Source organism: Otolemur garnettii, unplaced genomic scaffold (genome assembly GCF_000181295.1).
Source record: "Otolemur garnettii isolate 467f Iridium unplaced genomic scaffold, OtoGar3 scaffold00041, whole genome shotgun sequence".
NCBI classification, from domain to species: domain Eukaryota; kingdom Metazoa; phylum Chordata; class Mammalia; order Primates; family Galagidae; genus Otolemur; species Otolemur garnettii.
Genome location: NW_003852436.1, coordinates 10,423,972 through 10,438,938, shown reverse-complemented (window position 1 = coordinate 10,438,938; position 14,967 = coordinate 10,423,972). Strand labels below are relative to the sequence as shown.

The following is a 14,967-nucleotide window of genomic DNA, read 5'->3' as shown; positions in this document are numbered from 1 at the left end:
TTTTTTTGTTGCAGTTGTCATTGTTGCTTAGCTGACTGGGGCTGGGTTTAAACCCACCAGCCTCAGTGTATGTGGCTGATGCCATAACCACTGTGCTACAGGCGCTACTGGATTATGCTGTTTTTGTCACTCCATGTAAGCCTTTATAAATTATTTATTCATTTTTATTGTTTGGTATTCATTGAGGGTACAAAGAATTAGGTTACACTGATTGTATGTCTTAGGTAAATTCCCTCTTATAATTGTGTCCCACACACAGAGGTGTGCCATACATCATCACCCTCCAAGCCCTTCCCTCCTCCGCCTCCCCTTTCCACTCTTCCTCATTCCCTTACCCCCACCATGTATTAGGTCATCTACTGCCTTCATATTAGAATTGAATACATTAGATTCTTGCTTCTCCATTCTTGTGATGCTTTACTAAGAAGAATGTGTTCCACCTCAGTCCAGGGTAATACAAAAAATGTAAAGTCTCCATCTCTTTTAATGGCTGAATAGTATTCCATGGTATACATATACCACAGCTTGTTAATCCATACCTGGATTGGTGGACATTTAGATTGTTTCTACATTTTGGCAATTGTAAATTGAGCTGCCATAAACAGTCTAACACCATAATAGCCAGGGACTTCAACACCCCTCTGCCAGAATTGAACAGATCTTCTAAACAGAAACTAAACAAAGATACAATGACTTAAATATGACCCTAGAACAAATGGGAGTAATAGACATATACAGAACACACCATCCCAAAGCTACAGAATATACATTTTTCTCATAAGCCCATGGAACATAACTCTAAAATAGATCACATCCAGGATATAAATCAAACCTTAGCAAAATTAAAAGAATAGAAATTATACCTTGTCTCTTCTCAGATCACAAGGCAATAAATATAGAACTCAGCTTCAACAAAAACATTCATCCCCACACAAAGGCATGAAAATTAATCTTATGCTGAATGGTAGTTGGGTTCAGGAAGATATAAAGGCAGAAATTGTTAAATCCTTCAAACATAACAACAATGAAGACACAAGTTACTAAAACTATGGGATACAGCAAAAGTGATCATAAGAGAGAAATTTATCTTATTAGATGCCTACATTCAAAAAACAGAAAGTGAGTGCATTAACAAACTCACGAAGCATCTTATGGAATTGGAAAAAGAAGTTCAATCTAATCCTAAATCCAGCAGAAGAAAAGAATAACCCAGATTAAATCAGAGATTAATGAAATTGAAATCAAAAAAAGCATTCAGAAAATAATAAATCAAAAGGTTGGTTTTTCACAAAAATAAAATCAATGTACCTTTGGCCAGATTAACTAGAAATAGAAAAGTAAAATATCTAATAACCTTAATCAGAAATGATAAAGGGGAAATGACAACAGAGCCACAGAGATAAAAGAGATCATCCCTGAGTACTATAAGAAACTCTATGCCCAGAAATTTGACAGTTTGGAGGAAATGGATCAATATTTGGAATCACACCATTCCCTAGACTTAACCAAAAAGAAATAGATTTCCTGAACAGACCAATTTCAAGCACTGAGAGCAAAGAAACAATAAAAAAATCTCCCAAAAAGAAAAAGCCCTGGTCCAAAATGCTTTACTGGAATTCTATCAAACCTGCAAAGAAGAGCTTATTCCCATACTGCAGAAATCATTCCAAAACATTGAGAAGGAAGCAATCTCCCCCAACACGTTCAATGTAGGAAACATCACCCTGATACTAAAACCAGGAAAATACCTAACTAAAAAGGAGAACTTCAGCCCAATTTCAATAATGAATATGGATGCAAAAATTCTCAGTAAAATCCTAGCCAATGAATTATAGCTTCTCATTAAAAAATAATCCCTCATCACAATTAAGTAGGTTTCATCCCAGGGATGCAAGGCTGGTTTAACATATGCAAGTCCGTAAATTATTTATTTAAAGGTAAAAATGTCATACTGTGGAGGGGGTTATTTCTTTTTTATTATTATTATATCATAGCTGTGTATATTAATGCAGTCATGGGGTACAGTGTGCTGGTTTTATATACAATTTGAAATACTTTCATCAAACCAGTTAACATAGCCTTCATGGCATCCTCTTAGTTATTGTGTTAGGACATTTATATTCTACATTTACATGTACCCTTGTAAGATGAACCATAGGTGCCGTCCCACCAAAACCCCTCCCTCCACTCATCCTTCCCCCTCCCCTCCCCTCCCCTCCTTCTCCCCTTTCCCCATATTCTTGGGCTATAATTGGGTTATAGCTTTCATATGAAAGCTATAAATTAGTTTCATAATAGGGGGAGTACATCAAATACTTTTTCTTGAGATACTTTGCTAAGAAGAATATGTTCCAAGATGGAGGGAGTTATTTCTTTGCTTTTTCTTTCTCTCTCAATTACTAACAAACTATCTTAAGTACAACAACAAAAATTGTGGTATAGGGACTGAGTTTCAGAAAAATGAAAATAATGAAAAAAGGGGGAGAAAAATATTATAAATGCCAAAGCAGTGGTTCTTGGATATGAGATTGCTTCATGTATATGCTTATAAAGCATGTAGTTCTAAATTTGGGGTGCCATACATCATCACCCTCCAAGCCCTTCCCGCCTCCTCTCTTTCCTTTCCCCTCTTCCTCATTCCCTTCCCCTCCACCATGTATTAGGGTGGGGTTACTAAAATATTCACTGTATATTAATAGCTTCCAGGCTACTTAGTTACAAATGTTGACCTATACTACACAGTACTTAGTATTTGTTTTTACTTATCCATTGCAAAGAAACAGAGCCTTGCAACCCCTTCCTCCTAGCCCAATAGCCTTGTCATTTCAATTTAGGATGATGCTAATACATTATTGAAATGTGTGCTGAGAGTTCTTCATATGTAACAGTATAAAAAAAAAATTGGCCTTGGGCAGCACCTGTGGCTCAGTGGGTAGGGTGCCGGCCCCATATACCCAGGGTGGCGGATTCAAACCGGCCCGGCCAAACCGTAACAAAAAGTAGCCGAGTGTTCTGGCGGGCATCTATAGTCCCAGCTACTCGGGAGGCTGAGGCAAGAGAATCAGTTAAGCCCAGAGTTGGAGGTTGCTGTGAGCTGTGATGCCACAGCACTCTACCAAGGGCAATAAAGTGTAACTCTGTCTCTTAAAAACAAAAACAAAAACAAAAGAAAACAAAAAAAGCCTTGGTCTCATTTAACACTTACAGAAGAGATATTGGCTGGGAACAGTGGCTTATGCCTATAATCGTAGCACTTTGGCAGGCCAAGGTGTGAGCATCAATTCAGACCAAGAGTTTGAGACTGGCCTGAGCAATACAGTGAGACCCCATCACTAAAAAACAAATAGATGCAAAAATAAATAAATAAACTAGGCATGGCGGTGTGTTCCAGTAGTCCCAGCTACTAAAAAAGCTGAGGCAGAAAGATCACTTGAAGCAGGAGTTTGAGGTTGCTGTGAACTGTGAAGACATCACATCACTCTAGTTGGGGTGATAATGAAACCTTGTCTTCAATAAATAAATAAATTAATGAATAAAGTAGTTAAAGACATGCTTAAAGTCATATCAATATGATAAACTGTCATAATGAGCATATTAAGATTAATATGAACATCATAGCTAAAGTGGCCCAGAAAGATTTTGATAATAGAAAGTCCTACATTGGAGGTCTAACTCTGTTTTTTAGTAGCTAGATGATTTGACTTCTAAGCCATAATTCTTCACCTGTTAAATAGGGGTTATATCCCTAATTTATAGGGTTATTTGAGAATTAAATGAGATTGTGTGTAAAATACTTGGTGGCATGTCTTACACATTACGGGCAGTTAGTAACCTTTAGTTCTCATCTTTTTCCCAGGTGCATAATGTAATATACTTCTCAAAGAAGTGAGGTCTTGTCTCCCTAATACTTCAGATGGTTCTCTGCATATCATCTAGCCCCATTATTATTTACCACAAACTTCTATTTGATTTCCCTATCTTCAGGCCAGTAATCCTATAGCTTGCAGAAGGAGAAAGTCTTTAAGAATAACATAAGCCTTCATTCTTCCATTATAGTATATTTTACTACAAGTTGAAACTTGTAATCACACTAAATAAGGGGACCAGACATACAGATGTACTGATCGATTCATCGTAAAATCAAATTTGTACTCTTTCATAAGTCAATTCTGTTAATTAGTTATTGTTAAAAGTAGTTTAGAAAGGAGGATAAATTTGGTTTTCCAATGAATCAATGTCTAAGAAAGCCAGTGGTTTCTTTTTGTTAAGATTCAGAAAGATCATGGGTTTATGAACTTGATCCATCCAAGATATTTTCATTAGCCTACTTACTTCCTTAACCTTCCTTCTTTTGGTCTCCCACCCAAATCTGTCTTAAATCTTGATGCATCTAGTTAACTAGATTACTCGGCTCTTTTTATCCCTGCTCTCAGGTTACTGAGTATGGCCAGGGTGGAGATGTAGGGGAATGACACAGATGTACAGATTAATGTCATACCGGACACTGGATGAATTGCTTATGATCTCTGCTAGACTTTCATAACTGTTTGGTCATTCTTAAACTTTTCTTAATCAGCTTTCTTTCACATTCCCCAAAGCAACTCTTCTAAATTTGATCCTACTATTCCATTTATTAGTCAAAACCCTGTTATTTAGTAGAGAACATAGAAATAGTCCAAAAGCAGGTCTTTGTTTTTTCTTCTTGTCAGCCAAACTTCATATTAAAATATAGAGGCTTATATCCTTTAATTTTGCCACAGAGAAAGAGGCAACCTCATTTACCTTCAAGTTTATCATGTTATGTTTTCACAGAATCATACCTCTTCTGTCTCTCTAAAAAACCCTGCTCTCTCCCCACCCTTCCAATGCCCTGGTTAGTTCTTTAGGTTTCTTTGTACTTCATTTTTCCATCTGCAACCATGCTTAAGTGTATTCTTTACCCTCTTTAAACTACCGCCTTATCTCCTTAATTCCTTTCATAGTCAAAATTTTTGAAAAAAGTCAATATTAACTATTTCTTCCAAAGCATTAGCAAGTTACTGTCTGCTTTTCCTTCCAGCAACTGTAGTCATACTCCTCAAAGCATTACTAGTAAGCCATGTACTTGTTAGAGGCTTTCAAAGGCAAGTAAGAGAGAAGCTTGCATCAAGTGGTGTTCCTCAGTTCACTAATTGTGAGGAAGTATATTATCTTTGAGAAGAGGTGCAGATATGATAGGTATGTCTCCATACCTATCTGTCTCCACTTTTCTGCAGTTCTTTCAGTTCTTTGTCCCTGAACGTATAAATTATTTTCTCTGTCTGGCTTCCTTTATAGATGTGTTGTGATACCAGAGCCTGGGTCTGTATGTTTCACTTTTTTCAGGCCATTTGTAAAAAGAAAGTACTCTTGTCTAAGCACTGAATAGAAGTTTTCTTTTGCATTTTGGTGAAAAGTGTTTGCCAAGTAAAATTTATGCAGTGTTTTTCTTAAAGCTGGATTCTTGGACCAGTCAATGGCAAGAATGATAGGATGATCATATTTATCTTAGAGACAGCTTTTCGTGAGTCACAGAAACATGAAAAAAGTAATAGATATCTGAACAAAACTGCCATTTAGTTGTTAGGAAAGAGTAGAGAAGTGAGTATTAGGTAACTAAGAGAATATTTCACATTTCTAAGTGTAAAAACCAAGATCGCCACTAAGTGAGAGCAACTCAAATGTCTGTCAACTCATAAATTGATTAACAAAGTGCAGCATATTTGTACAATGAAATGTTATTTGGCAATAAAGAGGAATGAAATACTGATACAATATGGATGAACCTCAAAAGCATTATGTTAAGTGTAATAAGCCAGTCATAAAATTGTATATACCGTATGATTCCATTTATATAAAATGTCCAGAATAGGTAAATAAGTAGAGTAAGAGATAGGTTTATCATGGCCAGGCAGCTGACTTCCTTCTCGAACTCAGCTCACCCTCACCAGGGTGGAATAAAGGCCGTGATTGCCCACACCAAAAACAAAAACAAACAAACAAAAAAATCATGGCCAGGGGCTGGAAGGAAGGGAGAATGGGCAGTGAATGCAAAAAAAAAAAACCTTAACAGATTCTTATTATTATCAATGGATAAGACTCAGTTTCTCCATCTTTAAAATGAAAATAACAGTATTAATCATGGCAGAATTGTTGAGGCTTAGGGGTGATAATGGCATAAAAGAGCACACTGTCCAGACTAAAGCCATAAATGTTATCTATTTTAGTGTTATATTATTTTTCATGTTTAATAATTTCCTTAGTCCCCTTGTACCATAAAATAATTCTAGGCAGAGCCTAGCATAATTTATATGCATATACTATGGTGTACATAGTTGGCACTCAACAAATGTTTGATGAGTTTTTAATTAGAATTTTTTTGAAAGTATATCAGATTTGTCTACATAGTAAGGCTACTGTGATTAGTTTTAAGGCCTCTGGTATCCAGTAACAGCATTCATTTTAATGTTTGTTTTCTTCTAGTTGTCTTTGTTAGAATTTGTAATTAACACTAGATTTTGATGTTCTCATAACTACTTGCTATCTTTTAAAAATGCTAAGTGAAGTAAAAAAGTTTCACGCAGAGTAATTCCCAGGACCAGGTGTTTTCAGTGGTAAATTCTACCTAAGATTTAAGAAAGAAATAATTACAATGCCATTTATATGTGCACTTCCAGACAATAGAAGTAAAAGGAACATACTCTAGTTCTTTTTTTTTCTTTTTTTTTTTAGGATAGTAACACTCTAAAACTAAAACAAAATATTACAAGACACAAAAAATATCCATGCCAAGGTCAGAACTTAAAAAGAGAGAAAAGACAAGACTCAAAAAATACAGATCAATACTGTCTTAGAATAGATGTAACATTTTAAACAGAATTTTATCAAATCATAATCAAAGCAGTAAAATGATATCATATCATGATCAAGTAAATTTTATCCCAAGATTGCAAAGTTCATTTAACATTAGGAAATTGAGAAATGTAATTCATCATAGTAACTAACAGGCTAGAAAGGAAAAAAAAAATCTCATATGATTCTCTATGTATTTGCCAAATACTTTGGATAAAAATCTAACCCATTTTCTTGACTAAAACTTCTAAGTTACTGAGGAATAGGACACAACTTTTTCAATCTTATAAAGAGCTTAAATAAAAAAAAAAAAGCTAAGTGAAAAAAGAAGTGGTCACCAGGCTAATGGCACCCAGGAATAGCTTGGAATCATTTATTGAATAATTGCCTTTGTCACAAAATTATATTTTTGTAAAATGTCCTAACTAGTAATTAAATGAAGGTGGGTGTCTAGGTGGCCTTAAAAAGCTAATAGAGTCTTGCACCAAATAGCAACATGAAGAAATTCTTAAGTATATAAATACAATTTTACATAATTAAGTGTGTGTGTGTGTGCGCGCATATATATATATATATATCTATCTCATACTCTAGCGTCTCAGTATAATAATGTATGATCCCCATGTCAGCCCTCAATAAAGAAAGGATTCTGCTTTTGAATACGTCTCCACTGCCGGAATCCAAACAATTGAAGGGGTTTATTTTGGTTTTATTTTTCTTTGTCCTTTTCATTAAAACAACATAATTCATAGATCTTCTACACTTAGTTTGTAGTTGGTACTTGGTAAATGAGGTTTTGGTTAATATCCCTTCTGTCTGTCTACATGAAGGCATCATAGACTTCGGTTTGTGAGATAAAGCATTCTCTTATCTTGTACGATACCCTATAGCACCTGAACATTATTTCATCAAGATTTATGTAGAAAGTAAAACCCTTCTAGAACTTCAGCACTTATCTTCAAGCTGACAATACACTGAAAACATTTACTGCTTTTTAGGATTACCATTTATTTAAGTTATAACTAATGTCTACCATGAATTTTTAATCTAAAAATATGGAAATGAAAGCTAATCAGAGGTAGGAGTTAGAGAAAAAAGTAATATAACAATTTAAGAACAAAGTATGAAGTGTTAAAATTTTCTAGGATCTTTAGCTAAAAGAATTACTGACTTTTAAGGTCATCAAGATTTATCAGGTATTGTTATAGGAAGGCGAATAAGATAGAAAATGGCGTTTGTTTCTAATATGATTATGTTTTCACAGTTTTTCTTTTTAAAACAAACATTCTTTCATTGACATATTCAAGTTACAATAAAATGACACTAAAACTAGTGAGAGGATAGACATGCATGCATCTGACTCCTTTGATAGTAGGTACCAATTCACTTAAGTTATAGAATAATTGAGATACTTACAAAGCTAATACTGATTTCAGTAGTTAGCATGGTTTTGAGAATATTCTAATTTAATAACACAATATCTAGAAAGCAATCTAATAAAGCAACATGAACTTAATGACTTCAGTGAAATGTTAATGTCTCTCATAAGTATTTGATTATTTTTTTCTGTTGATTGCATTTTGTGTGTCTTTTGGCAGCCAAGCTTCTTCCTTATCTGACCACTTTTGTATAGCAGGGATGTACTGTGTGATTGCCACTTATAGTGTCTGAAGGGCCTTGTCCTGTTTTCTGTTCCCAAGTTTAGATTTAATTTTGGGAGGGACAGAAAGAAAGGAGCCTGAGCATTTAATGGGGAGGGGAAAAGGTAGGGATGTTCTCATAGCACTTGGACTGTGACATATGGAAATACACAATGAGCATTGCATAACTCCAGGGCATGCTATTTACACAGAATTTGATGTGAAGGGTGTCTCCTGAAGTTGTGCAGATTAATAGCCATGTAATAGATCTCTTTTCTATCATACATATTCTTTGAATTCTTGTTATTTATTTTCACACCTGCCTTCTCCATGAGATCAAGGGACAAAAATTTTAATAATTCTTTTATTCATAGCAGCTGGTCTAAGGTGAAAATAGTCAATAATTGTTATTAGAAAATATTTTATATTTCATTTTAATGTGTGTCCATTCATACAATGCTAATTGGCTAATTGGCTTGCTGTACTTTCTCTGAAGAAAACTAAACTTTAAAATTCTTATTATTTACATGTGACAAGATTCAGATTATTAATAGTTGCACCAGGTGTTAGAGATCGACTGTGAAGCACACATTAGTTACTGATTCTTCTGCTTTTTCCAAATGATTCCTATTTGGTTCTTTCTTATTCTTTTGTTTTATGTGATCAAAATACTAGCCACAATGGGGATAAAAAAGAGGCTTAATTTATATTTTCTTATAAAATTCCAACAATCTATTGAATTCTGTTCTTGTAGAACAAAAAATATATATTCTATATGTTAGAAAGGCATTGTTTTAGATTCCTTTTATGTAGATAGTATTAAAGATCAGCATATACCAATACGTTGAAGTGAAGGTATTTTAAAATGTAGAAAGATGACTTAATACTTAGAAAAATCCATTTGACCTACATCATAATTGTAGCCTCAGGCTTTAGAATTAGGCCAAAGAATGGAAAGTAAAAAATAAAAAAGTTAGAAAGCGAAGTTAGAATATTTACCTTCAGTGCTATCCATAACTTTTAAATACATGTGTCTTTCTAATCAGAGATTTTAGTGCTTGGAGATTGTTTCCTAAGTGGGACTTAAGGGTAACATTATGTCTTCTGAAGGAAAGAATAAATATTCCAGATCTTCTAGAACCTCAGCGTACATTCCTACTTTGAATATTTTGAGGATCTTGGTGGAAAATAGATAATAGGTGATGTTTGTGAATGTGATGTCGTGTTGTCTTAATATAATTGTTTTTGATAGATACAAATGTTTAAAGGTATAGGTATAGGTATATAGTAATCTAGATATATAGTTTAAGGTCTCAGAATAAGTGATTTCTCATTTTTGTCCATGTTTAATTTGGTCAACAATCTGTTTCTGAATACAGAAGTCTTTTTAATTTTTTTAGCCAGTAGTATCATGGTGGTAACTATAAAAATGTTTAATAACCTATTGGATCCATGTGCTAAATTTGCCATTTTTTAATCCTCTTTTTTCTAAAAAGGATTTCTGAGGTATGGGGGAGGGAGCAGGGTATAGTACTACTTTTTTTTGAGGCATACCCTCAGGCTGTCCCCCTGGGTAGAGTGCCATGGCATCACAGCTCATAGCAACCTCCAACTCCTGGGCTCAAGCGAGTGTCCTGCCTCAGCCTCCCAAGTTGCTGGGACTACAGATGCCTGCCACAACGCCCGGCCATTTTTTGGTTGCAGCCATCGTTGTTTGGCGAGCCCGGGCTGGATTCGAACCCACCACCTTAGGTGTATGTGGCTGGCGCCTTAGCTGCTTGAGCCACAGGCGCCGAGCCAGCACTTTGTGAAATCTTAAATGGATGATCAAAATTTACCGTAAGTTGATGACCAAAATTTACATATTCTCCTTGATAATGTTCTAAAATGACCAAGTGTGCCTCATTGGTTTTTGGTGTTTGAGCTTTACACTGAGAGTTCACGTTGTTGGAGGGAACAGAGTTAGGGAGACAAACCCCTGGACTTTCAAACCCAGGTTTATTATTCTGTAACTGACTTTGAACATATTAGTAGTTACATTCATCTGAAAAAACTGAGTATAACTTTTTCTCCAAAGAACATGTATTACTTTCACAATCAGAAATTGAATAACTCCTGTTTTTTCAAATAAGAGTAATAGCAGCTGTTAGATTAAAAGTTAAATTCTTTGAGGGTTTAGTATCCTGCATCTCCTGGAGTAGTGCTTTATATGGAAAGACTCTCAAAAAAAAAGTACTGAAGTTGTTGGCTTCCTTAAATGATTTTTATAATCCCATTATAGATATAATCCCATTTTTAGATATGTGATCTGAAATAATTGATACTGCTTTGTCTTCAGATTATTCTTAATTGTTGTAACAGGATTGTGTAAGGAGATAGTCTTTAAAAAGTGATATACCTTGAGGAGATTGTAAATATTATCATGCTAAGATACAGAGTTCTTTGTTCTATTTCAATTGTGTCTAAGTATTTTTTATATTTTTGGTAGAATATTTATGTTTGAAGAAGAATATTTATGTAGTTAGTATAAATAGGATTTATTTTTTAAAACTTTATATTGTGTGAACAAATTCTCAGTTCCTGATGTATTAGTGTTTTGTTTCAGTTAGATGTTACCCTTTTGACCATTTTTTGTTAGTGTGAAGAACAAAAATAAATGGTATAGTTCTGTTTCCTCCTAATTAGGGTTATTATCCTTATAGATATTATCTTTGAGTTACTTAATAATTTGCGAGCGATTTTATCATTCCTTTGATTTTTCTACAATGTGATAAGTATTATTGTGCACGTGCCGTACTGGCCATTGGATTTGACTCCTCTATCACGCATTATAGTAGAATCAATTGTTGCCTAATTTAGTAATAATTTTATCATAGCAGCTTAACATCTCTTGTAATTTTAATTGTTATCAAGAAGAATGACATCATTTAATTTGACTCAAAATGCAGAAGGATGGATGAATGACAAATTAAGAATTTACCACCCTTGCATAATATTCAAGCATAGAGTATTAGAAGGATTGATGGCAGAAAAGGTTAACAAATTTGAGCAGCTTTCATTAGCTTTACATCGTCATATGTTTGTGGTGCTGACTGAAATAGGCTTTGTAGGAGATCTCGGTCTAGGGAACTAATTACTTGTGCCGATTGCTGCACTGATGAATAGACCCCTCATTGTATCATTCCCCTGAAGACGAGGAGCAGCCTGTGATTCACGACTGCATCCTGGCTGATATTTGATAATAATTTTAACAGATAAACGTAGGTAGGCAGAATGATGAAGTGCCTATCCAGGCTCCATGACTATCAAAGCCATACACATAGCCATCTGTGTACTGCTTTTTTTCTTCTCACCTAAGGAGAATTTCATTTTATTAATTAAGTTCAAACAACTGTTATCTTTTGCTTGTATATATATTCTGTAGGTTTTTCTTATTTATCCTTAAATGATATCATAGTATTAATTTTTATTTAAAACTTAGAAGGGCTAATGAAGAAAAATAGATTAAAGAGCTCTTTAATTTTTTTTTTTGAGAACTGTAATTCCTACAAGTTTTTGTATTCCGTTTTGATTATATCTCTTCCTTTTTACTGAAATCAACTAAGGAAATGTTTGAGGTGCTTATTGTCTCTTCAGCATTTTCAGAAAAAAGCAAGGGGTTCCTACTGTTTTAAAAATATTTTCTTTAAGTAACATACTGGTTGTTGCCTATGCTTGTATTAATCTGAGATACTTTTTAATTGATAAATATATTTTACAAACATATTTTGAATTTTTAGAAGATAACATCTTTAAAACATCAAAATAAGGACAACTTTTACTTGGGTGTTTTGAGACTGTTAGCTGTTCAAGACTACTAATTTGTCAAAGATGACAAGTACAATTTTATTAGCTCATGAAAAACAGCTAAGATTTTATTTTGCATTAGTTACTCCTATAGAAGTTTTGATGATGAATGAATTTTTTATTGTTGAAAAAAATATGAAACGTACAGGTGTCTATGCTGTATGTATTCAGTGAGTAAATGTATTCTGCAGAAATGTTTTTGTTCTATAACTGAAAAAACTTTATATTAGTGCTTTCCTTATAAAATATTTTCTGGCATGGTAAGTCATGATTAGTTAACAAGAGAGAAAGTTGACATTTATATATTACCATATAAAAGGTCTATGTAATTGGGCAAAATATCATAGAACTTGAATTGAGTGAACCTTTTTTTAAAAATGTATTTCCAAAAGTATGCTTTCAATATGGCAATTATTGCACATCATATAGTATGTAGTTTTTAATTAAATATAAAAACAGACTACATAAAACAGAAATCCAATCTGATTTGCTTGAAAATAGATTGCTGTTTCACTCTATAGCAATGGTTTATTTAAAAACAGTAAATGGAAAAGAAATGCATTTTCTTGTGTTGTTCTAAGCCTCAGGGGCTAAATGTAATGAATATTTTAAGAGATTATTTTAATTAAATTCCTGCACATCTAAACAGAGTAATATTTTATTATCACATACATAACCATGTAACTGAGATATTCATTAAAGTTAACACTTTCTGGACCAAGAATTCATGGTATGATTTACTGACCTTGTGCAAAAAGGCACAAATTAGGAAGAAAAATGAAGGGGGACAGACTTTGATTAATATAGGTAATGCTATACCATATTTATAATAGCCTTTTCCCTATTCTGGTTTATAAATGCAGCCACAGAGAAAGGTGCCCTGCTGAGGCTGAAATGAGGCTGAAATCAGAGCACATGCCACTAGAGTGTGGGGAAACTGATCACACTGTCAGCAATTCATTTCAAAATGATGTATTTAGTGCTCATTTCACCTTCCAAGAAAAGGAAAAGGAGCTCCTTAGACTAGAAGGTGATATTGTTATTTTCAAGGACATACCGAAGTTAAAGATTGCAGAAAGGGGAGTGTGAGATGGAGGGAGAATTAGGAGGAAGGAGAGGAAAAAAAAGGCAGAGCAAACAAGGAGAGCTTTATGCAGAAATTCAGTGCTACCACGCTGTTTGATAATTGCTAACATATGTGGCTTCTCTGTTTCATTGTAGTCGTCCTCGTGAGTTCTGGCGCCTTGACTACTGGGAAGATGACTTGCGGCGCCGGCGACGATTTGTGCGTAACCCTCTAGGATCGACACATCCTGAAGCGACACTAAAAACAGCCGTGGAACATGGTCAGTGTATAAACCACTCCTTGCCAATAGCAGCAGGTACAGTACTTGGTAATGAAGGATATAACTTCATTATTACAAGGCACTGTAAAATGGTCCAATACCACATGGTTATTCATCCCAGAAAGAGAAGTTAAATTTTTTATAGTTAGTACGGGGTTTTATTAAATTATTGTGTCAAGTATATTTATTTATTATGTTACACATACAAAACTTACCATAGACCCTTTGTTTCAAAACATAAAAATTAAATATTTCTCCTTTTCAGTGACCCATTATGCTTTTGAGTAAATTAGTCCAGGAAGCCTGCCTGAAATCATAAATATCAGAAAGACAGCATTTACAAACCAAATAGATTTCTAGGTTATGGTGTATATACATGGTTTTTGCCTAACCGTGGTATTTTAGCATGAGATTATGAAGTGAGAAAGATAGTAATAAATGTCCGAGTGCCTAGATACTTTCTGAGCTTTGATTTGTAGATGGTTGTGATAGATGGCTCATGGAAAAAAGAGAATAGACATTATTTTCATATGTTCCTATTCTACATTATTTTGTTATCAGAGGTTAACAAAACATTTTCCTTTTTTATTATAATGTATATAACTGTGCTTCAGTTCAGTTTAGAAATCTGATAAATAAATTGAAAAACCTGAAAAGGTCTTTGGATTTGATAATATACTTTCTTTGATCTTTGAGTTTCACTTATTTTATTATCATTTTTGAAAGTCAATTAAAATATTGATTAAAGGGGAAATGCCTCCTTGCACATTAAAACTATTTTAATTTTACATAATGCAGACTGGTCTTTAATAAGACGAGAAATAGTTTTAATTTTCCCTTTACAGGGTATTGGTTTAACATGCAGCAGCTTATAGGTAAATAGGATTATGTAGTATATAAAATAAATGTTAAATTATGTTCACTAAGGATATTAAGAATTTAGATTAAAAATCTGTAATCTTAGGTTTGGCCTCAGTCAGGCAGCTTAACCTCTGCACTCAGCCTTAAAGAGCCATTTCTGGAAGAAAATGTCCACAATATGTCATCAGATATAACACCAAATGTGACATCAGTCCTTTAAAATAAATGATCATACAGAGAATAGTCAATAACAAAGTGATCTAAAAGCAATAATAGTCTCAGGGTTCTACATTTTCAGCTACAGGAGGTGGAGCAAGAGAAATAAGATGTGGGATTAATTAGGCCACTTTTGCTTTTAGGGTACATAGACTTTTTTTTGTGGTGATGTGGATTTCTGGGTCATT

The 14,967-nt window shown here is 34.0% G+C and overlaps 1 protein-coding gene across 5 annotated transcripts in view; it reads left to right on the top strand.

Annotated features, from left to right (window-relative positions):
* The window catches only part of LRBA (LPS responsive beige-like anchor protein), a 736,826-nt gene that overhangs the window by 400,294 nt on the left and 321,565 nt on the right, over positions 1 to 14,967 (top strand). For all 5 annotated transcript variants that reach the window (XM_023513466.1, XM_023513464.1, XM_023513465.1 and 2 more), the window contains one exon: positions 13,578 to 13,702. In XM_023513466.1, the coding sequence (XP_023369234.1) occupies positions 13,578 to 13,702 (125 nt within the window). The remainder of the gene's footprint in view (positions 1 to 13,577; positions 13,703 to 14,967) is intronic.